This window comes from Pristiophorus japonicus, chromosome 5 (genome assembly GCF_044704955.1).
Source record: "Pristiophorus japonicus isolate sPriJap1 chromosome 5, sPriJap1.hap1, whole genome shotgun sequence".
NCBI lineage: Eukaryota > Metazoa > Chordata > Chondrichthyes > Pristiophoridae > Pristiophorus > Pristiophorus japonicus.
In genome coordinates this window covers 208,604,936-208,629,808 of record NC_091981.1, presented here as the reverse complement: position 1 = coordinate 208,629,808, position 24,873 = coordinate 208,604,936, and the positions used below count along the sequence as shown (strand labels likewise).

At 43.9% G+C, this 24,873-nt stretch overlaps 1 protein-coding gene across 5 annotated transcripts in view; it reads left to right on the top strand.

Moving 5' to 3' along the window:
- LOC139264575 (DNA-binding protein SATB1-like) overlaps nt 1-24,873 on the top strand; it is a 160,941-nt gene that overhangs the window by 20,501 nt on the left and 115,567 nt on the right. For all 5 annotated transcript variants that reach the window (XR_011593374.1, XM_070881272.1, XM_070881270.1 and 2 more), the window contains 2 exons: nt 1,483-1,594; nt 8,887-9,350. Coding sequence is in view for 4 of the 5 variants with exons in the window: in XM_070881272.1 (XP_070737373.1) it covers nt 1,483-1,594; nt 8,887-9,350 (576 nt within the window). In the remaining variant the exon portion in view is untranslated. The remainder of the gene's footprint in view (nt 1-1,482; nt 1,595-8,886; nt 9,351-24,873) is intronic.

Genomic DNA, 24,873 nt, shown 5'->3' with positions numbered 1-24,873 from the left:
ATGCACATTATACAGGTTGGGAATCAGACATGCAGAACAACATAATCTTAGTTTAAAACATTTTTTTAAGTTTATACTTTAAGCCAGCTCTTTAATTGATTTCACGGGAATAGAAGAGCCATATTAAATTAATCCACATTTAGATTAATTCTGTGCAAACCATTTAAATACAGCAATATTAATCTATAGCTTGAATAAACAGCCTTGTGGAAATTAATCATATAATCAGGGAATGTAGTCATTGTCTTGAAGGCACTTGTATAAAAGCTGAATTGCTACAGCCTGGAAGTTGATTGAAACTCCCAGCTAAATGAGATGCTATCTGTTAAACACCAAATTATTATGGTATACAAATGTACCTTTCATCAGAAAGGGGTTGCTTTGTGAAGGCCTGGTACTTCTAAACTGCACGTATATTTGTAAACTTTCAACAATGAATTTTTCCCTTTTTATAAATTCTGTAAATATTTTATCACCTGCTGTGATAAGTCCATTTTACAATGTCCAAGGTGTCACCAAAGGAGCACTTGACATTGATCAAATCAGTTATAAGAATGCAGCCTTCGGCCGCCTGAGGAAAAGATGGTTCGAAGACCAGGCCCTCAAAACTGCCACCAAGCTCATGGGCTACAGGGCTGTAGTAATACCTGCCCTCCTGTATGGCTCAGAGACATGGATCATGTAGAGTAGACATCTCAAGTTGCTGGAGAAATATCACCAACGGTGTCTCCGCAAATCCCCTGGGAGGACAGGTGCATCAACATCAGCGTCCTCATTCAGGCTAACATCCCCAGCATTGAAGCACTGACCACACTCGATCAGCTCCACTGGGCAGGCCATATAGTCCGCATGGCAGATACGAGACACCCAAAGCAAGTGTTCTACTCGGAGCTCCTTCACGGCAAACGGGCCAAAGGCGGGCAGCAGAAACGCTACAAGGATACCCTCAAAGCCTCCCTGATAAAGTGCAACATCCTCACTGACACCTGGGAGTCCCTGGCCCAAGACCGCCCTAAGTGGAGGAAGTGCATCCGAGAGGGCGCTGAGCACCTCGAGTCTCAACGCCGAGAGCATGCAGAAATCAAGCGCAGACAGCAGAAAGAGCGTGCGGAAAATCAGTCCCACCCACCCCTTCCCTCAATGACTATCTGCCCCACCTGTGACAGAGACTGTGGCTCTCGTATTGGTCTGTTCAACCACCAAAGAACTCACTTCAGGAGTGGAAGCAAGTCTTCCTCGATTCCGAGGGACTACCTATGATGATGATATAAGATTGTGCTTATGAAGAAAGAAAAATATTCAAATGTAGTACCCAGAAAAAGTTAAGTAAAGTTGTTTACTGAAATAATGGTTAGAAACTAGATTGTCTTTGGAAGTAAAAATCTGGTCTAAGTGCTTTCTTTTACCATTTTCACTGCTTTGAACGTTTGAGGTAATGTGTACCTTTGTTACTGACTGGAGGTTTTGTTTTTTTAAATGCAGAGTATGATTTCCTCCATTGTAAACAGCACTTACTATGCAAATGTATCAGCAGCAAAATGTCAAGAATTTGGAAGATGGTATAAACATTTTAAGAAGACAAAAGATATGTTTGGTAAGCAAAGAAAATCATTGATCTGTTCATTATGATGGTAATGATGGGCACATACTTTTTCAGTAAATGTTTAATATCGTGCATTTGTCTGTTTAGATAAAGCAACTTTAATCACTTGCACAATTACTTCAAAACATTTTTAACTGAATGTAAGAAGACAGAGGACAAGTTAATTATTTAAAAATGAAGAGCAGAAGTTTTGGAACTTAATGCAAAAATATCCACTCCACTGCACTTGTAACTGTTTGTACATATATGGTTACAGATGACTATCCGCTAAACTACTGTTCCATTTAATTATTTCAATAGAGATATTGGAAACTATAGGATGTCTTAATCTGTACTTCAAACTATAATTTTAACCTTTACAAAATAATCTAGGTATACTCCTCAGGAATCATCGATTAAGCTTAAGTAACATACATTGTTAAATAATCACATGAAATTTGTGAATGAGTGCTCTAATAGTCTAAAATATAAATTCCAGCATGGAAAATACACTTAGAGATATCACATTCAGACAATGGAGATCACATCCAGACAATGGAGATCACATGCACTACAAATGAAAGCACTTGTCTGAGGTTGTGTTACAGTACCACTGTCATGACTGGATCAGTGTCTAGCCTTGATGGTAGTAGCACTGCACTTGACCTTATAGAGCTGCCTATTGTCAGCACTTGCATAAAAGTGAATGTAAAAGTTCTGTTATCCACCATTGTCAATCCTGTTCCCTTGAGACCAATAGAGTGGAATAGCAGAATGGTGAATTATATGGGGCATTAGTTCAAGTACTTCATGGTGTGAAATAACACTGGTTTAGACACTATGGTGCGATAATGAAAAACCCTCCAGAAATTATGACATTTTCTCTGTAGTAAATTTAGTCTTTTTTTTTGTTTTGTTCTGAGCATCTCAAATCTGAAATATTTTTATAGTAATTATTTTTCATAGCCTCAATATTATTCATCAGCGTGCTGAACTACAAGAGGAAAATTACCGTATTAGGACCAAGAGGTGAAGCAACACTTTTCAGAATAATTCACAGCCAAAATGATCATTGTTAACGACTGGAATCAGCAATTATGATGAAAAAATGATTGCAGATGCGTTTTCAGAATCGAACCCCAAGGGTATTACATAACACGCAATAAATAAATTACATGGGCATTTTCTATGTGAAGTGAAGCAATGACAAATTTTACTATAATTCTGTGAAATAGCACTATTTTAATTAAAAAAGAGCAAATAGTTTTGGATATGCTTAAGTTATCAGGAAAACTAAAAAAAGATTCTGACAGTAAATACCTCTTAAATGGACACTTGAAACCCAAACTATTGCTCATCACTAATTCACAGATGTTTGTAGGAAGACCTCTGTATAAAATAATGTGACATTGTGAATGTAATGCTAATGTGTTTTATCAGTCAAGTGTTTGCTTTTGGATTTCCAGATTAGGCCACATAGTAAATAAGTGAAGATGGCATAGAAACCGTGAAGCTCTTTGCTGCCTCTAGAATAATAACAATAATTTTTACCATAAAAGGCAGTTGTTTTAAGTATTCAGTAAGAATAACATTTAAGCATTTATGTAGAAGTTTGTTTGAGTAACCATTGTTTATGACTTGTGAATAACTCTGTAGAACTGAGAATTATTTTCACTGTCCACTGTCCAGACAAGAAAATTTACCCAATCTTAAAATACATGCTGTGCACAAAGGGTATATATAAATTGCCAGAAATAATTATTTAATTTACTATTTGAATGATTGAATACATATAATACATATTAAACATAAAAATGGTACGACCTTCTGGTTCAATGTGCTTTTAGTGTTTTGTATAGTATTTAAGTATTAATGGACTGCTGCCTGTACTGTTAATAGCTAGGTCAGTTGAAATGAGTGCAGTCATGGGTACAGTGCAGGCAGAACTGCATGTTGTTTGATCAGTTTCAGGCATTATACTGATTTTCTCATTTTTCTGTAACTTTCAAATATTGCTGCCCTAGCTGGAACAGTACACAGCTGGGAAATGGCTCCATTGATGTTCACAAACCTTAGAGGGTTATTTTTGACTCCAGTCACTCATTAAAGTGTCATGTGGGGAAATCTCCAGTCGAGGTTGACTGTCCTCACTCAGGATTTAAGGTTACCATACAGTATTGAATCAGTAAGAATGCAGGACTTTTGACTTTTTGCCTGAATATGTTCGAGTGTGGCTTGAAAGTATTGAAGGAATCCAAATCCAGGCTTCTCATTCAGAATTTTTAGATTTCACATCTCTGAATCTGTTGTATCTCAAATGGTGCAGTTGGTTTTATTGGCAAATTCAGGTGAAATCTTCTTATAATCTCTTTATTGGCAGAGGTGCCACCCTTATTCACCCATGAAATCTAATTGAGGAACAGAAAATGTTGGAAATGCATAGCATATGGTCAATATCTGAAAGAGAAAGATAGGTTTCAGGTGAGGCCCTTTAACAGAAGACTTAAAAGCAAAGGCATTTGAGGTTGGCTGGTTAGTCAATTAACTGGTGTTTATTAATGCGACTGGCTCTGGAAGGTCATATCCACTTAGCTGATTTCCTTGGAAATTCATATTCCATGGCAGCACGATCATTGAGGGGTCAGGATGTCCTGTACTTTACCTTCAGGCTTCCCCTAGTTCCGGGGAATTCCAGTCCCCGTTGGCCAGTCATTTTTTTAAAGCTCTTAATTCACACACTTTGATGCTGAAACAAACTATTAATAATTTAATTTAACGGTTCTCTAGCATTTTACTGGTTGAACCCAGATTAAAACATTTGTCCTCTGGTCGGCTGGAAAGAGGTTCCATAGATTGCCTTTACAGCTAGTTGAGTTGAAGATGCTGTAACCAGGCCAATTTTTGATGTGATTTTTATCCATCAAACACTGGGTGCTACCACTGAGTGAATTATTTATCTACAACACAAGTTTTTCATGGCATTGTATATGGGATGTCAAGACCAAGCATAGTCTTCACATGAAGTGGGATTAAACGGTGGGAATAATTGGAGTCGGGTGTGCAGATGCAACTCCGTTCTCATTAAAATGTTATGTTCGGTTCTGAATTCCATTATAAATTCTTATGCCCACATTTATAATGAAAACTACCTATGTAAACTGATCATATTTTAATTATGCTATCCTGCCAATGGTGGTGATACAGAATTGGGGGAGGATGTAATTATAACATGACAAGTTTTTCATAGGCAGTTTACCCTATAAATTTGGACATGGGAATTTATAATAGAAAAAGTTGTCAGAATGTGCCCGCAAACTTTAATTATGTTATAGGTCAACATCCTGTGATGTTGCACCTGAGGAATTAAGACCAAGTGTAGTCTTCAGATAATCAGGGTTAGAGGGCAGGGTATAATTGGACAATGGGAAGACCGTGATGCAAGAGGCTAGAGGTTGAATGTAAAACAGAGTCAAAAGCTATGGGTGGAAGGTTAAAGGCCAAAAAGATAAGGGGGAAAACTAGAGTATAGTTAGAGGTTGCAGACAAGCGGGAAAGTAGAGTAGGGTTAGAGGGCAGAGAGATGAAGCTAATGCAGGGTGAGAGAAGGTAGAACAGGGAGGGAGGAAGAAGGTAGAGTTGGATAAGGGGTGGAAGTCTGGCGGATAGAATCATAGAATGGTTACAGGCTGGGGGAAAGTAAAGAGGCCAGAGGAGAGTTAGAAGTCCAGGGGTGTGAGGGTCTGGCAAAAGAATCAGAGGATGCTGGAAAATGCCTAGAGCCCAGCCAGCGAGGATAGTGCTGTTGTCATTGGAAGCAGTATCTAAGCATCTGGGAGAGTTTGGCAGAATGAGAACCAGAGTAGGCTAGAGTTGGGAGCAGTGACTGCAGTATGATCAGCCAGATGGAGCAGATTTTGGGTGAAGTTGAGATGGGGAATGGGAGGTTGTAAGGGGAAGGGGAAATTGGGAGAGGGGGAGGAATGGGGAATGAGGTGAAGGAAGAGAGGAAGAGGAAGGGGCATGAGGGGCAAGGGGATCTCTAACTTTCCTTTTTTGTAAAACATGACAGTCAAGACTGACTGGCACTTGAATATATTTTAAAACAATTATTTTTATACAGGTATCATCATCATCATCATCATTATCGGCAGTCCCTCGGAATCGAGGAAGACTTGCTTCCACTCCTGAAGTGAGTTCTTTGGTGGCTGAACAGTCCAATACGAGAACCACAGTCCCTGTCACAGGTGGGACAGATAGTCTTTGAGGGAAGGGGTGGGTGGGACAGGTTTGCTGCACGCTCTTTCTGCTGCCTGCACTTGATTTCTGCGTGCTCTCGGATGCACTTCCTCCACTGAGGGCGATCTTTGGCCAGGGACTCCCAGGTGTCAGTGGGGATGTTGCACTTTATCAAGGAGGCTTTGAGGGTGTCCTTCTAATGTTTCCTCTGCCCACCTTTAGCTCATTTGCTGTGAGGGAGTTCCGAGTAGAGCACTTGCTTTGGGAGTCTCGTGTCTGGCATGCGAACGATGTGGTCTGCCAGCGGAGCTGATCAAATGTGGTCAGTGCTTCGATTCTGAGGATGCTAATGTTGGTGCGTCTGTCCTCCCAGGGGATTTGTAGGATCTTGCGGAGGCATCGTTGGTAGTATTTCTCCAGCGACTTGAGGTGTCTACTGTGCATGGTCCATGTCTCTGAGCCATACAGGAGGGCGGGTATTACTACAGCCCTGTAGACCATGAGCTTGGTGACAGTTTTGAGGGCCTGATCTTCAAACACTCTTTTCCTCAGGCGGCCGAAGGCTGCACTGGCGCACTGAAGGCGGTGTTGGATCTCGTCGTCAATGTCTGCTCTTGTTGATGAGAGGCTCCCGAGGTATGGGAAATGGTCCACGTTGCCCAGGGCCGCGCCGTGGATCTTGATGACTGGGGGACAATGCTGTGCTGTACAGATATATGGGCAGTGCTGTGCAGTACAGGTATATGATTAAGAAGTCTGCAGATTCGGAGAGTGCGGAACACCCAATATGATAACAGAGCAACAAAGGGGCGTTAGTTGGCCATGACAGCTGACACTGAGTAACTCCCTCTTGTTTGCATATATTTGTATGTGCATTGGGCAGCAGCCAGTGGGGCAGAGATCACAGCCTTACCAGGAGCCTGCGGGAGGAGAGTGGAACTCAGGTTGTGGTCGCAGTGGGAGACAGAAGGGAGAGAGATTTGGGTCAAGATTGTGGCTGGATCAGGAGTGAGCAGAGCCAAGATCACAGCCTCAGTCAGCGCTAGTGGGGTGGGAGAGGAGGGCCAAATCATGGCTGTTTTGGCAGACAGCGAGGTGGGTGCTACTGGAAGCAGTATCTGAGTAGCTGGGAGAGCTTGGTACAGAATGAGGCCCAGAGTAGGCCAGTGCTGCCTGTATCACTTTTTCTTAAACGAATGGTTTATTTTTAAACCTTGCAACTTGAAAATAATCCTAGGGGAATTAGAGTAAATTCTGCTCCAGTGGCTGCTGAGCAGGGGTTCTCGCTGGTGGGGGCGTGGAGCAGGGAGCAATGCTGTGCAGAGGTGAACAATAAGTATCAATATCAATGAACTTCAAACACACAATGTAATAAATAAATACAATGGCCTGGAGTTGTTGCTCGGCTGCGCTGCTTTTTTTTCAGCGCAATCCCCCTGATATTGGCATAACTGTTGCAAAAGATAGCGGAATTTTAAACGCAAATTGCCTTCAGCCCAACTCGGGTTTCCGCGATCTTTTGCGTGAGTTATAAAGACATCATGCTAGAAGCAGGCCCTGCCCCCAAACCTGGCCACGTCCCCAGGGTGAGTTAATCACCATTGGGAGTTTCTGTTAATTGCACTCGTTTGCAGGTCTTTGAGGAGGCTCAAAAATAAGCTGGAATTTTTGAGCACAAGGACACTAATAGGTACGTTTTCAGAGGTTTTGAATGATTTCATAATACCTACTAAGAGACTGACTGCTGTACCCCAATCTAACTAGAAAATAGTTTAATATTTTTTTTTAAGTTATTTTCAGCAATTTAAAATCGGGTTACTCACAGCTGATAGAGTGACACTGTGATTTAAAAATGTTTTTTTTGTGAGAAACAAATTTTGGGCTGCATTAATCAAACGTTATGAAGTTACTACTCTTAAATATATCAACGAAATATTTTTTTTAAAGCAAAATCGATTTTTATAAATTACGTTTTAAACCGTAGCCCGATTGCACTGTTTCACAGCACATTTTGTGTTCGCAATATGCAAATCAGTTTGAGCAGACATTCGAGGGGGGTGGGGGGCATATTTTTCAAAATGGGCGCAATTTAGGGCCCAGTTTGCACCGGAGTTGGCTATTGCGTCCAAAGCGGAAACTCTACCCCAGTGTGACAAAAAAGTGATAACAGAAAGTCAAATTACATGGACAGGAAGTGCACACAGATATAAGATTTTTAGTATGGATAGATTTGAAGTGATTTAACTTTCCATTGGGTGGCTTGACCCATCCACCTCCATGGAGGTGTGTGGGGGACCTGACCCATCCACCTCCATGGCACGAACCTGGTATTGCAGTACTTCCAGGAACGGTGCAGTGGCTCTAGGCCTTTTGGCTAAGAGCATTGGCGCAGAGTGATCCTTGGCGTGTGCAAGGTGACCTCTGGCGTTTGTGATTTGACAAAGAATTGGAACGATTGGCTACGAATTTAAAAAAAAAACCAAAAAAACTTTCCATTCTGATTTAGTACTTTCTTACATTTTGTTGACTGTTCATGCTTGTTGTCATATGTGTTTAGTGTTTCGTCAATGGAAGCATATTTACCCATTTTCCTCTTGTTTGGTTCATATGTTCCCTGCCTCTTTATGATTTGTTACTATTTTATGAATAAGAAATATGAACCAATCAGTTGCAAGGTATTTGTATATATGCAGATATGACATTCAAGTGTGAGCCAGATAGTGGGGTGTGATGGAAAGTCCAACACGCTAGCCACTTCTGTTATGAAATGTTCCAACTGTGGTAATTACTTGTGAGAAGGTGCCCTATTCAATTATAGGACATAAATGTAATGTACCATATTAGGCTAATAGCCTGTGCTTTTGTTTTACTGAGAGTCTCAAAGAATTGTAGCAATTTTAATAAAGTTCTACCACATGTAATAAAGTTTTTAATATTAATTCAAGCTATCATTAGTGGCAAAACATACATAAAAAGCATATCTTATTTTTTGCATGGTTAATATTTGTCGCTTGGAACATTTTCACTTCATATCTTATTTCTGAACCTTGTTTTCCTTATTGCTCTAGCTGAAATGGAGACCATGTCTGAACTGTCTATTTCACAGCCAGGAACAAATCATGTAAACTTTGGACCACAAACAGTTCCTGGGAATGGTACTGAACTACCCCAGCCACCGTCACCTGCCCAGCTTCCTCATAGTGGTCAGCCTGCTACCAGGCCCCAACTTTCCAATTTGCATCCTGGACTTGTCTCTGCACCTCTTAGCCCACAGCTAGTGAACCAGCAGCTGGTTATGGCCCAGATATTAAACCAACAATTTGCTGTCAACAGACTCCTAGCACAGCAGTCCCTAAATCAGCAATACCTGAACCACCCTCCGGTCAACCGAACCATGAATAAACCATTAGAACAACAGACTTCGTCAAATGCTGAAGTGTCTTCCGAAATCTACCAGTGGGTTCGCGATGAATTGAAGCGAGCCGGCATCTCCCAGGCAGTTTTCGCTCGTGTGGCTTTTAACCGAACTCAGGTGAGACAAAAAAAATCTTCCCTGTTGTACTGTTGGGGGAGATGGCTCATCAGGGGAAGGCAGCAGCAGCCAAGTTCATGGCACCATGGGTGGCTCAGCTGCACAGGAGAGCAGGAAAAAGAGTGGGAGAGCTATAGTGGTAGGGGATTCTATTGTAAGGGGAATAGATGGGCGTTTCTGCCACCGCAATTGAGACTCCAGGATGGTATGTTGCCTCCCTGGTGCAAGGGTCAAGGATGTCTCGGAGTGGCTGCAGGGCATTTTGGAGGGGGAGGGTGAACAGCCAGTTGTCGTGGTGCATATAGGTAGCAACGATATAGGTAAAGAACGGGATGAGGTCCTACAAGCTGAATTTAGGGAGCTAGGAGTTAAATTAAAAAGTAGGACCTCAAAGGTAGTAATCTCAGGATTGCTACCAATGCCACGTGCTAGTCAGAATAGAAATAACAGGATAGTTAAGATGAATATGTGGCTTGAGGAATGGTGCAAGAGGGAGGGATTCAAATTCCCTGGGACATTGGAACTGGTTCTGGGGGAGGTGGGACCAGTACAAACCAGACGGTCTGCACTTGGGTAGGACCGGAACCAATGTCCCGGGGGGAGTGTTTGCTAGTGCTGTTGGGGAGGGTTTAAACTAATATGGCAGGGGGATGGGAATTTACGCAGGGAGACAGATGGAAGTAAAATGGGGGCAGAAGCAAAAGGTAGAAAGGAGATAAGGAAAGGTGGAAAGCAGAGAGATGAAAGGCAAAAATCAAAAAGGGTCACATTACATCATAATTCTAAAAGGACAAAGAGTGTTAAAAAAACAAGCCTGAAGGCTCTGTGTCTCAATGCGAGGAGCATTCGTAATAAGGTGGATGAATGAATTGCACAGATAGCTGTTAACGGATGTGATGTAATTGGGATTACGGAGACATGGCTCTAGGGTGACCAAGGCTGGGAACTCAACATCCAGGGGTATTCAATATTCAGGAATGATAGACAGAAAGGAAAAGGAGGTGGGGTAGCGTTGCTGATTAAAGAGGAGATTAACGCAATAGTAAGGAAAGACATTAGCCTGGATGATGTGGAATCGGTATGGGTGGAGCTACGGAATACCAAAGGGCAGAAAATGCTAGTGGGAGTTGTGTACAGACCACCAAACAGTAGTAGTGAGGTTGGGGATGGCATCAAACTGGAAATGAGGGATGCGTGCAATAAAGGTACAGCAGTTATGGGTGACTTTAATCTACATATAGATTGGGCTAACCAAACTGGTAACAATACAGTGGAGGAGGATTTCCTGGAGTGTATAAGTGATGGTTTTCTAGACCAATAGGTCGAGGAACCAACTAGAGAGCAGGCCATCCTAGACTGGATCTTGTGTAATGAGAGAGGATTAATTGGCAATCTTGTTGTGCGAGGCCCCTTGAGGAAGAGTGACCATAATATGGTAGAATTCTTCATTAAGATGGAGAGTGACACAGTTAATTCAGAGACTAGGGTCCTGAACTTAAAGAAAGGTAACTTCGATGGTATGAGACGTGAATTGGCTAGGATAGACTGGAGAATGATACTAAAAGGGTTGACGGTGGATAGGCAATGGCAGATATTTAAAGATCACATGGATAAACTTCAACAATTGTACATCCCTGTCTGGTGTAAAAATAAAACTGGGAAAGTGGCTCAACCGTGGCTAACAAGGGAAATTAGGGATAGTGTTAAATCCAAGGAAGAGGCATATAAATTGGCATATAAAAAGCAACAAACCTGAGGACTGGGAGAAATTTAGAATTCAGCAGAGGAGGACAAAGGGTTTAATTAGGAGGGGGAAAATAGAGTATGAGAGTAAGTTTGCAGGGAACATAAAAATTGACTGCAAAAGCTTCTATAGGTATGAGAAGAGAAAACGATTAATGAAGACAAATGTAGGTCCCTTGCAGTCAGAAAATCAAGTGAATTTATAATGGGGAACAAAGAAATGGCAGACCAATTGAACAAATACTTTGGTTCTGTCTTCACTAAGGAAGACACAAATGACCTTCCGGATATACTCGGGGACCGAGGGTCTAGCGAGAATGAGGAACTGAAGGCAATCCTTATTAGTCAGGAAATTGTGTTGGGGAAATTGATGGGATTGAAGGCCGATAAATCCCCAGGGCCTGATAGTCTGCATCCCAGAGTACTTATAAGGAAGTGGCCCTAGAAATAGTGGATGCATTGGTGGTAATTTTCCAACATTCTATAGATTCTGGATCAGTTCCTATGGATTGGAGAGTAGCTAATGTAACCCCACTTTTTAAAAAAGGAGGGAGAGCGAAAACACGGAATTATAGACCGGTTAGCCTGACATCGGTAGTGGGGAAAATGTTGGAATCAATTATTAAAGATGTAATAGCAGCGCATTTGGAAAGCAGTTACAGGATCTGTCCAAGTCAGCATGGATTTATGAAATGGAAATCATGCTTGACAAATCTTCTAAAATTTTTTGAGGATGTAACTAGTAGAGTGGACAAGGGAGAACCAGTGGATGTGGTGTATTTGGACTTTCAAAAGGCTTTTGACAACGTCCCACACAAGAGATTGTATGCAAAATTAAAGCACATGGTATTGGGGGTAATGCATTGACGTGGATAGAGAACTGGTTGGCAGATAGGAAACAAAGAATAGGAATAAATGGGTTATTTTCAGAATGGCAGGCAGTGACTAGTGGGGTGTCACAATGTTCAGTCCTGGGCCCCCAGCTATTTACAATATACATGAATAATTTGGATGAAGGAATGGAATGTAATATCTCCAAGTTTGTAAATGACACTAAGCTGAGTGGCAGTAGAGCTGTGAGGAAGATACTAAGAGGCTGCAGGGTGACTTGGACAGGTTAGGTGTGTGGACACATGCATGGCAGATGCAGTATAATGTAGATAAACGTGAGGTTATCCACTTTGGTGGCAAATACAGGGAGGCAGAATATTATCTGAATGGTGACAGATTAGGAAAAGGGGAGGTGCAACGAGACCTGGGTGTCATGGTACATCAGTCATTGAAAGTTGGCATGCAGATACAGCAGGCAGTGAAGAAGGCAAATGGCATGTTGGCCTTCATAGCAAAAGGATTTGAGTATAGGAGCAGGGAGGTTTTACTGCAGTTGTACAGGGCCTTGGTGAGGCCACACCTTGAATATTGTGTACAGTTTTGGTCTCCTAATCTGAGGAAGGGCATTCTTGCTATTGAGGGAGTGCAGCAAAGGTTCACCAGACTGATTCCCGGGATGGCAGGACTGACATATGAAGAAAGACTGGATCGACTAGGTGTATATTCACTGGAATTTAGAAGAATGAGAGGGGATCTCATAGAAACATATAAAATTCTGATGAGATTGGACAGGTTAGATGCAGGAAGAATGTTCCCGATGTTGGGGAAGTCCAGAACCAGGAGTCAAAGTCTAAGGAGAAGGGGTAAGCCATTTAAGACCGAGATGAGGAGAAACTTCTTCACTCAGAGAATTGTGAACCTGTGAAATTCTCTACTACAGAAAGTTGTTGAGGCCAGTTCATTAGATATATTCAAAAGGGAGTTGAATATGGCCCTTATGGCTAAAGGGATCAAAGGGTATGGAGAGTAAGCAGGAATGGAGTACTGAAGTTGCATGATCAGCCATGATCATATTGAATGGTGGTGCAGGCTCGAAGGGCCGAATGGCCTACTCCTGCACCTATTTTCTATGATTCTATGTTTCTATGTACATTTGGCGTAGCTCCAAATCAGTGGGTAGGGCCATGCTACGGGTCTGCATCATCAGAGCATTTGGTTTATTGCAAAGTGAGATGATGCAGAGAAGCTCTTTATTTTCAGAATCATTGATGTTCTGTGAAGTTGGTTACAATCTATTTGAATCAGTGTATTCATTTTTAAGGTTACGAGACTAGCCATGTTCTTGTGCACATTCACAGACACCATTAATGTATTGACTGCAAGAGATTCATAATTGTCTTTTTGAAGATTTATTTTTACATTCTTTTGCAATTTAATTCAGCTCATCTGCAACAACTTGTCTCACAAATGTAAAGATATGTGGAGCTAAATTGCCCCTTTTTGCGACGCCCGTTAGCACCTCTGGGGACACAAAACACTTTTCACTTGGCGGGGGGCACTACCGGCTCCCGAGAAATTGCCTGGGAGCTTGCAGAGACGCTGTCACGGCAGCATAGCGCCCCAGGGCCACTGCGCTCATCACCATGCGCAGCGTCCCCCCAGTGCCGCATGCTGAACTATTTCAGCCCCGCGGGGTATATTTCACCCCCATAGTATTTCCAGCATTTTTCGTTTTTATTTCCGATTTCCAGCATTCACAGTGTTTTGCTTTCGTAAAGATACAGGATTCTTTTTCAGCTACTGTAGTGCTGCACAGAAGTTATAAACTCTCTTTTCATATCACATTTCCTAATGTTTAGCTAAAATGCTTTCTGGTTCCTCATTTACTGATACCATGAGAATCTAGTTCCTGTTTAATTGACTGCTTTTCAGATGCGGCATCTTTAGATCAAGATGTTTGATTAATATTGTCAGTATGTTTGTTATCCAGTTAAATGAGTCTCAAAAATACAGTTCGTGTTCTTAGAGAGGGATGTTTCTTGTTTTTTGTTTTAATAGAGGCGCTAAAACATGCAAGCAAAACAAGGAGGATATTTTGGTGGGGAACTGTTCTTAAAAATAAGACTTGATTCTGTTCTGGTTGAGCATTACATTTGTGAAACCTACAAAAAAAAGCAGCCACAGATGTTTATTCTTCTTGTACATAGAAATTTGTTTTGATTTAAATGTTTTCTTAGCCTTGGCTATAATTCAGAACTGTTGTAAGTTACAAGTGCATTTGAGCATCCACACTTAACATGTACTTTACTTTCTCAACATATTATGCCAAAAAGACAGATCAGTTCTATATTTCAGTTAATTCACAAAGAATGTCATGTTGTATTGATTGAGTACTTAAAAAGGTTTCTAATAGATGTCACTGAAATTCATATTTTATCTATATTTATGATTATAGAAAATACTGGATACCTGGATGTGATTATAAGGAAATAATCTCATTGAGTGGTTAAGATGACATTGTAAGCCGTAAGAGCAAAGCTCAAATAGTTTATAACAATCATCTAAGTCAGTTGGTGAATTACTGCTTTGAAATCATTTTCACCTATCCATTATTTAAAAAAATGTATGATGTATAGTTTGTGGAAAGTGGCAGGTTTATTTCATTTACACATTTTAACCCAGAGCAGGTGTCATGGTGGATACAGGCAAATATATCCTATTCAGTTAATATGAGATGCTATATTCACTAAGGGCCCAAATTTGGCCCGCCGTTTTTTTCGGTGCACTTACCTGAGGTGCGCTGACTTTCTGCTCCCAAAACGGCACCGAAAATGTAGCTCCATATTCTCCTTGCTCTGTGGCCTCTTCCATGGCTTGGCACAGCATGGTCTGTCCATTAGGGAGCGAAGCTAGGGCCCTGTGCGAAAAACAGTGCCAGCAGCTCAACGCATGCGCACTGGAGATTTCATGCATGCACAGTAGCTCCTGCCGCCAGCTGGAGGTCCCTCAGAGAAGTCCTCGGAGAAGTCCCTCGGAGAAGTCCCTCGGAGAAGTCCTCGGAGAAGTCTCTCGGAGAAGTCTAGTCCAGTCCTTGGAGAAGTCCCTTGGAGAAGTCCAGTCCTTGGAGAAGTCCCTCGGAGAGAAAGTCGCTGCGTTCTCCCGCCCCTAGCCCTGGCCGAAGGGCTTGCCGGTGCGTTCTCGAATCGGTGCGTTTTCCCACACCTATCCCCAGCCGAGTGGCCTCCCGCACCAGCCGGCCCGGCCCAGCCCGCTGACTTCCCCAGGCAGGTAGGACTTGAGTTTTATTTTTTATTTATTGATGGTTGTTTTGATGGGGTGGGGGGTGGGGGGGTGGGGGGAGAAGGAGAGTCTTGATATGAAGTTAGGACATAAGTTTTATTATTTATTTATTTATTATTATTATTGATGGTTTTTATGCTTCTTTAATGTTGTTGTGAAGATGTTTAGTGCTTTGCAAGGTCCTCTCTGCTTCCCTTCCACCCCCTATCTCTGGCTACCTGCGCTGATTTCTTAACTCTCTGAAGGGTTTTCCGTGCGGGCCTAAGTTAGTTTGGAGCAATTATTCGCTGTCCAAACTGGCTTAAATAGCCAAAACATGCGTAGGTGGCTGGTAACGCCCCCTTTTGAAAAAAGAACTAAACTTAAATGAAATCCTAACTAACTCACTTGCACTGGCGCAAATTAAATGTGCAGAATGGGGATTTTTAAGATACTCCAGAAAAATCAAGTTGCTCCAAAAAAAACAGAGCAACTCCTGGGCAAATGTGGAACTAATGCTTGTGACAGTGTTGTTGTAACTTTGTTGAGCGATGATTTTGTAATTGATTACCAGGAAATAACTGATAGTGTATGCCTCAATTTAAAAAAAAATATTTCAAGCAAATCGGACGATGAGAAAGTTATGTAGGCCTAGAAATTCATCTTGGGTGATGGTGCAAAAGGGGCGATATCAGATCGGCCGCCCATTGCACGCAGTGCCTACTTTTCAGTTCCATTCACTGCAGTAGAGCTGAATGTCAGGCGTTGCGTGTAACAGGCGGCCTATCCGATACCATCTGTTTTTCCCCACCACCCGAGGTGAATTTCTACCCCATAAACTTGGTTCAATATAATTCAACAGGTATACTTAATTCTGCCACATGATACTGTCGTGGATTATTTGAAATTTGTCATTTTTAGAAGACATGATCGCAGGAATAGAGTTGACATTATTAGTCAACATCATACAAATTACAACTTTTTGTGTGCTCCGTCGAATAACAATTCGTACTCTTTTCTGGAAGTCTGTTGCATTTAATCTTTGCAAGGTGTGGCATTACACAACCATTTTCTTCCATTGTTGCAAAATAATTGCTTCGTACCGTAAACATATGAAGAACCTCACAAATTATGTGATAAAACAAAAAAAGTAGTGACAGAAAATAAAGGTACCAAACTATGTTATAAATCATTTATTGACATTAATTAGTCTGCACCCTCATGTTTTAAAAGTTTTAGGGCCCAAGTTTCCACATGATTTGCACCTGATTTTTAGGAGCAACTGGTGGAGAACGGACTATCTTAGAAATCGCAATTCTCCACATTTTTTTTCTGCAGTTCTAGTCATTTAGAACAGTTCCACTTTGGAACAGAATTTTTTCTTCAAAAGGGGGCGTGTCCGGCCACTGACGCCTGATTTCAAAGTTTCCACAGTGAAAACGTACTCCAAACTAACTTAGAATGGAGCAAGTGAAGATTTTTGTAGAACTGAAAAAACCTGTTCTACACATTAAAAAATCAGGCGCAGGTTACAAATTAGACATCCAGAACGAGGTGGGGGGGGGAGAGGGAAGTCATTAAATTCTATAATAAATCCTTATTTATACTTCTACAAATATTATACAAATAAATCCAACCTGAATAAAAATTTATAAGCAAAGAAAAGATTAAATAAACCATCTTCCTACCTGTGTGAAAGTGCTTCAGCCAGGGAGAATGCTGCAGGCGTTCGTTTCCGCGGGGGGGGAGGGAGGAGGCAGCCGTTTGTTCCCGACGGCGGGCGGGGAGGGGGAGGGAAACGGCTGCCTCAACTTTGAGGCTTCCTGCAGCCTTCTCAGTGCTGATGTGCTGATGGCAATGTGCTTTTATTAAAAAATGTTCAAAAATTAAACAGCTACAAAGAACTACAAAAATGGCCGAGTGGCAATGTTTCCTTCACACTGCGCGTGCGCGAACGCGCAGCGTTGCCGGCAGGAAAAAAACTAATTTATATAGTACCCGCCCCCTCCCACTTACAAAATCGGCGCGAGTGTAGGCTCCGCCCCCCTGGACGCCGCGCCAAACAGACAAGGAGCTGCAGGGCGCTCCAGAATCGCGCGTTTTTTTTCCGGCGCCATTTTAGGCGTGAAAAACGGGCGCCCAGCTCGGAGGGGCGCCCGTTTTTTATCGTGTGGAAACTTGGGCCCATAATCTTTTACAATAGAAAGAAAATAAACTTGCAGTTATGTGATGTCTTTCATAACCTCAGGATATACCAAAAACATTGTCACAGCCAATGAAAGCGTTTTGAAGTATAATCACTCTTGTAATCTAGGGAGACAGGGCAGCCAATTTGGATGCAGCAAGGCCCAAAAAACAGCAATAAGATAAATGATAATCTATTTTAGTGATGTTAGTTGAGTGATAAATGTTTGCCAGGACACTCTCTTGCTCTTTTTTGAATTGTGCAAAGGGATTTTTTACATCCACTTGAGAGTGAAGATAGAGCTTGGTTTAAGGTCTCATACAAAAGAAGACCTACAACAGTGCAGCAGAAGTTATTCTCTTGAATAAATATCTATTTATTATATATTATAAAGCTGAGTGGGTGCATTATTTAATCTCAAAATGCATTAATAACTGTTGCGCCTGTGGGTGGCACTATGATCGGCAGTTACAGTGTTAAATGAATGTCGCGTAACATTATGTGCAAAATCTTCTACTGGTATTGTATTGTGGCAGTGAGATTTGCCATCTGGCGATAGTGGAAAGACACTAAGTTTGAGATTATTCTCTGCCATTGAAGAGTTCTTAAAATATGTTCCTTCAGATGAACATGCTCCTCCAAAGCCAACCCCCCACCCACCGAATAGAAATGCACATTTGGGGAATAGACGGAACATGCCGCATACCCCTCCCATTGACCAAAAGATTGGGGTGAGGGAGTACACATATCCCTCCCCCTCACCGATGATCAGAAATTAAGGGCTGGGGAGTACTGCAAACATGCTCCTCATTGACCCCATAGCAACACTTGGCATCAACAATACTGGTGCATGTATAGTAATATATGGAAAAATTGTAAGCCCAATCTTTTTAGTTGGTGCACAATTTTACTACAGTAGCATACAGAGGCAAACCTCTCCCACTGAAGATCTAAATGGATAGTAAGCCAGTGCTTTTTGTGCAGTTATTATTTGACAGGCATACTGGTCTTGGGACTGATCAGGTTTAATGTTCAGGCCTTCAGATACTGTTTAAAGGAGATGCAGTACAAAAGCAGGGAAGTCTTGCTACAGCTATATAAGATATTGGTGAGGCCACACCTGGAATACTGCGTGCAGTTTTGGTTTCCATATTTACGAAAGGATATACTTGCTTTGGAGGCAGTTCAGGGAAGGTTCACTCGGTTGATTCCGGGGATGAGGGGGTTGACTTATGAGGAAAGGTTGAGTAGGTTGGGCCTCTACTCATTGGAATTCAGAAGAATGGGAGGTGATCTTATCGAAATATAGAAGATTATGAGGGGGCTTGACAAGGTGGATGCAGAGAGGATGTTTCCACTGATGGGGGAGACTAGAACTAGAGGGCACAATCTTAGAATAAGGGGCCGCCCATTTAAAACAGAGATGAGGAGAAATTTCTTCTCAGAGGTTTGTAAATCTATGGAATTCGCTGCCTCAGAGAGCTGTGGAAGCTGGGACATTGAATAAATTTAAGACAGAAATAGACAGTTTCTTAAACGATAAGGGAATAAGGGGTTATGGGGAGCGGGCGGGGAAGTGGAGCTGAGTCCATGATCAGATCAGCTATTGAATGGCGGAGCAGGCCTGATGGTCCATATGGCCTACTGCTGTTCCTATTTCTTATGTTTTTATGTTCTTATAGTGTTATAATGCTTCAATATATTCACACTTCTGACTCAGTGGTGTAAATGTCCATTCGTTCCTAGGATGTGGGCGTCGCTGGCAAGGCCTGCATTTATTGCCCATCCCTAATTTCCGTGATAAGGTGGTGGTGAGCTGCCTTCTTGAGCCGCTGCAGTCCATGTGGTATTCCCACAGTGCTGTTAGGAAGGGAGTTCCAGGATTTTGACCCAGCGACGATGAAGGAATGGTAATATACTTCTAAGTCAGGATGGTGGGTTTGGGAGGTGCTGTCAAAGGTGTCTTGGCATGTTGCTGCAGAGCACCTTGTAGATGGTACACACTGCAGCCACACTGTGCTGGTGGTGGATGCAATGAATGTTTAACGTGATGGATGGTGTTAGGTATGTAACCACAATGTAACACCACTTTATTACTGTATACACTCAACCTAGATGCACACCGTGACCACAAGGGGTGAACTTGTGCGAGACACTCCTTACCTGATCACATGGGTATAAAAAGGGAGGTCCCACGCAGGTCTTTGGTGTCCTGTGAATAAAGAGTTAAGGTCACAGAGTGACCTTGTCCCCAGAATGTGCCTCGTGTGGTTTCATACTGTAGAGTAAGAACTTTACATTGGCGACGAGAAATGGGAATTCACGACCCACGAGAATGGCCACCGGTAGCACAGAGGACCGGTACTGTGTTGGGGAAGACTGGGATGATTTTGTTGAGAGGCTTCAGCAAAGCTTCGTTATGAAAGAATGGCTGGGGGATGCAGTGGCCGACAAGCGAAGGGCCCATCTTTTGACCAGCTGCGGACCAAAGACTTACGCGCTCATGAAGGACTTACTAGCACCCGAAAAGCCGGTGGACAAAACCTTTGAAGAACTTAGCAAATTGATCGGGGAGCACCTCAAACCGGCGAGTAACATACATATGACCCGGAACAGATTCTACACCCACTGACGTTGTGAAGGACAGAGCATACCGGACTTCGTAGCGGACCTCCGGCGTTTGGCCAGCTTCTGTAAGTTCACAGACGCCTGCAGGGGGGAGATGCTAAGGGACTTCTTTATCAAGGGCATCAGTCATGCGGGAATTTTCCGTAAATTAATTGAGACCAAGGATTTGACCTTGGAAGTGGCGGCGTTGATAGCTCAAACTTTCATGGCGGGGGAGGAAGAGACGAAAATAATATACGCGCGCAATTCTGCCTCTAACGCGGCGATTGATCAGGGAGTCAACATCATCAATGCGACTCAGAGCCCCGCAGGCAAGCAGGGGAAGTCCGACACTCCCCAGGCAGCAACAGACCCCAGAGTAGGATTTCAACAGAGACAATGGCAGGCTGAATGGACATTCACACCATCACAGTGGACAATGCGGCCCGGGATGGGGCCATTGACACCCACCAATCGGGTACTGAAGAGCAGTCAAAGGGACAGTCAGCGTGGAATGCCTGGCCATAGTCCCTTCATTCCCAACAATGGAAACTTTAACTCAGTCATTGAAGGTTGGCATGCAGGTACAGCAGGCGGTTAAGAAGGCAAATGGCATGTTGGCCTTCATAGCGAGGGGATTTGAGTACAGAGGCAGGGATGTCTTACTACAGTTGTACAGGGCCTTGGTGAGGCCACACTTAGAGTATTGTGTACAGTTTTAGTCTCCTAACTTGAGGAAGAACATTCTTGTTATTGAGGGAATGCAGCGAAGGTTCACCAGACTGATTCCCGGGATGGCGGGACTGACATATCAAGAAAGACTGGATCAACTGGGCTTGTATTCACTGGAGTTCTAAAGAATGAGAGGGGAACTCATAGACGTTTAAAATTCTGATGAGTTTAGACAGGTTAGATGCAGGAAGAATGTTCCCAATGTTGGGGAAGTCCAGAACCAGGGGTCACAGTCTAAGGATAAGGGGTAAGCCATTTAGAACCGAGATGAGGAGAAACGTCTTTACCCAGAGAATGGTGAACCGGTAGAATTCTGTACCACAGAAAGTTGTTGAGGCCAATTCACTAAATATATTCAAAAAGGAGTTAGTTGTAGTCCTTAGTACTAGGGGGATCAAGGGGTATGGCGAGAAAGCAGGAATGGGGTACTGAAGTTGCATGTTCAGCCATGAACTCATTGAATGGCGGTGCAGGCTCGAAGGGCCGAATGGCCTAATCCTGCACCTATTTTCTATGTTTCTATGCTGGAGGTGTGGGGAAAAACACTCAGCTAGAGCTTGCAGATTTCAACAGTTTGTCTGCAGGAGCTGTAATCTCAGTGGCCACTTAGCTCGAATGTGCAGGAAGTCTGCAACCAGGTGCAATGAGGTAAATGGACCAGAAGAGGGTTCATTGAGGCAGGATGACTTTTGGGGCAAATTGATGGACGCCGAGGTTCAGCAGGTCCAATTGGCGAATATTCACAGTTCATACACCAAAACGCCACCAATGATGAGGGTTTTATTAAATGGTACCCCAGTACGCATGGAGCTGGACACTGGGGCCAGCCAGTCACTCATGGGCATTCAGCAATTTGAGAAGCTATAGCCACTTAAAACCAGTGGACCCAAATTAGCACGTATTGAGACACAATTACGGACTTACACTAAAGAAATCATTCCGGTGCTAGGCAGTGCAATGTTGGCTGTCACACACAATGGGTCAGTGCCGCTCTGGATTGTCCCGGGCAATGGTCCCGCACTGTTGGGGAAGGAGCTGGTTAGCCGAGATGAACTGGAAATGGGGGGATGTTGACGCAATGTTATCTGTGGAGCGAAGTGCGTGCTCACAAGTCCTACAACAATTTAATTCACTATTCCAACCTGGCGTCGGGACTTTCAAAGGCACTAAAGTAGTGATACACATCACCCTGGAAGCCAGGACAGTGCACCACAAAGCCAGAGCAGTGCCGTATGTGATGCGCAAAAAGACCGAGAGCGAATTGGACCGGCTGTTGAGAGAGGATATCATCTCGCCTGTTGAATTCAGTGACTGGGCGAGCCCCATCGTTCCCGTCCTAAAAGCGGATGGCTCTGTCAGGATCTGTGGCGACTACAAGGCCACCATCAATCGGGTGTCCCTACAAGATCAATACCCGCTCCCGAGAGCGGAGGACATCTTCGCCACGCTGGCAGGCGGCAAGCTGTTCACAAAGTTGGACCTCACTTCAGCCGATATGACCCAGGAACTGGCCGACGAATCTAAATGACTGACCACCATCACCACGCACAAGGGACTGTTCGTTTATAACAAGTGCCCGTTTGGCATTCGCTCAGCGGCTGCGAATTTTCAACGAAACATGGAAAGCCTGCTTAAATCCATTCCTGGAACGATCGTATTCCAGGACGACATCCTCGTCATGGGTCGAGACACCGAGGAACACCTCCACAATCTGGAGGAGGTGCTTCGCCAACTGGACCGGGTAGGCCTGCAACTCAAGAAGTTTAAATGTGTGTTCTTAGCTCCTGAGTTGAGTTTCTGGGCAGGAGGGTTGCTGCAGATGGGATTCGGCCCACCGAATCCAAAACAGGCGATTCGACGAGCACCCAGGCCCTGCAACACATCGGAGTTGCGTTCATTCCTGGGACTGTTGAACTATTTCAGGAACTTTCTGCCGAACTTGAGCACGTTGTTGGAGCCGCTACACGTGCTCCTGCGTAAGGGTTGCGATTGGTTTTGGGGGGACTGTCAGGAACGAGCTTTTGATCGGGCGCGAAACCTACTTTGTTCAAACAAGTTGTTGACCCTGTATAACCCCCTGTAAAAAATTGGTTCTGACATGTGATGCATGGTCCTATGGGGTTGGGTGCATGTTGCAGCAGGGCAATGCTGAGGGTCAACTACAACCTGTGGCTTATGCCTCCAGGTCGTGCTCTCAAGCACATGGGATGGTCGAGAAGGAAGCGCTTGCATGTGTTTATGGTGTAAAAAAAAATGCATCAGTATTTCTTTGGTAGGAAGTTTGAATTAGAGATGGACCACAAGCCATTAACATCCCTGTTGTCAGACAGCAAGGCTATCAATGCCAATGCATTAGCTTGCATACAGCCATGGGCTCTCACGCTGGCTGCTTATGACTACTCCATCCGGCTCCGGCCCGGCACTGAAAATTGCGCTGATGCGCTCAGCAGGCTTCCACTGGCCACCACTGAAGGCGCAGCGGAGCAAAGCGCCGAGATGGTCATGGCTGTCGATGCCTTTGACAGCGCAGGCTCCCGCATCACAGCCCGCCAGATCACAATCTGGACAAACCGATCCCTGATTAAGAAATGTGTCCTGACTGGGGATTGGGCGCCCGCACGCGGAGCATGCCTTGAAGAGGTCAGACCGTTCCACAGACGGATGGATGAGCTCTCCATCCAAGCCGACTGCCTACAATGGGGCAGCTGGGTAGTTATGCCCCAAAAGGGCAGGGAGGCATTAATCAGGGAACTCCACAGCGAGCACCCAGGCATTGTGCTGATGAAGGCCATTGCCCGGTCACACGTTTGGTGGCCTGGAATTGATTCAGACCTGGAACACTGTGTTCGCTGGTGCACAATGTGTGCCCAGCTGGGTAATGCCCCCAGGGAGACTCCGCTCAGCCCGTGGCCCTGGCCCACCAGGCCATGGTCACGCATTCATGTTGACTGCGCGGGCCCATTCATGGATAAGATGTTCCTTATTGTGTTAGATGCGTACTCGAAATGGATCGAGTGCATCATTCTGAATTCATGCACCTCATCCACCATCGTGGAAAGCCTACGTATGATCTTTGCAACCCATGGCTTGCCGGACATCCTGGTTAGTGATAACGGCCCATGTTTCACAAGCTACGAATTCCGAGAGTTTATGTCGGGCAATGGCATCAACCATGTCAGGACTGCACCGCTCAAGCGGGCCTCCAATGGCCAGGCGGAACGTGCGGTCCAAATCATTAAGCAAGTTATGCTCAGGATTCAAGGACCCTCCTTACAATGCCGCCTGTCGCGTCTCTTGCTGGCTTATACATCCCGACCGCACTCGCTCATGGGGGTCCCGCCCACAGAGCTACTAATGAAACAGACATTCAAAACTCGGTTGTCCCTCATTCACCCAGTCCTGACCGACATAGTTGAGGGCAAGCGCAAGTCACAAAATGAGTACAAGGACCGTAATTTGAGGGGGAGATGTATAGAAATAAATGATCCTGTATTCGTCCTCAATCACGCCATGGGGCCCAACTGGCTTGAGGGCATTGTAATTGACAAAGAGGGGAATAAGGTCATCATGGTAAAACTCAACAATGGTCAGATATGCCGTAAGCATCAGGACCAAGTAAAAAAAAGGTTCAGCATCGACACGGAGGAACCTGAAGAAGACCATGAGATGGAGTTCACAACATCGCCAGTGAACGAGCAACAAGAGCAATCAGAAGAATGCATAATCCCTGCGGTCAGCCCGGACAGGCCGGAATCACCACAGGTGACAGACACTCACGTCAGTGTCCAACAACCAGAGCCCCAACTGCGGCGCTCCACGAGGGAGCGTAGTCTACCTGAAAGACTAAACCTCTGATCCCAATAAGACTTTGGGGGGGGAGGCGATGTCATGTATGTAACCACAATGTAACACCACTGTATTATTGTATACACTCAACCTAGATGCACACCGTGACCACAAGGGGTGAACTTGTGGGAGACACTCCTTACCTGATCACATGGGTATAAAAGGGGAGGTCCCATGCCGAGTAATCGTCTTTGGAGTCCTGTGAATAAAGAGTTAAGGTCACAGAGTGACCTTGTCCCCAGAATGTGCCGTGTGGTTTCATATTGTAGAGTAAGAACTTTACCAGATGGGGTACCAATC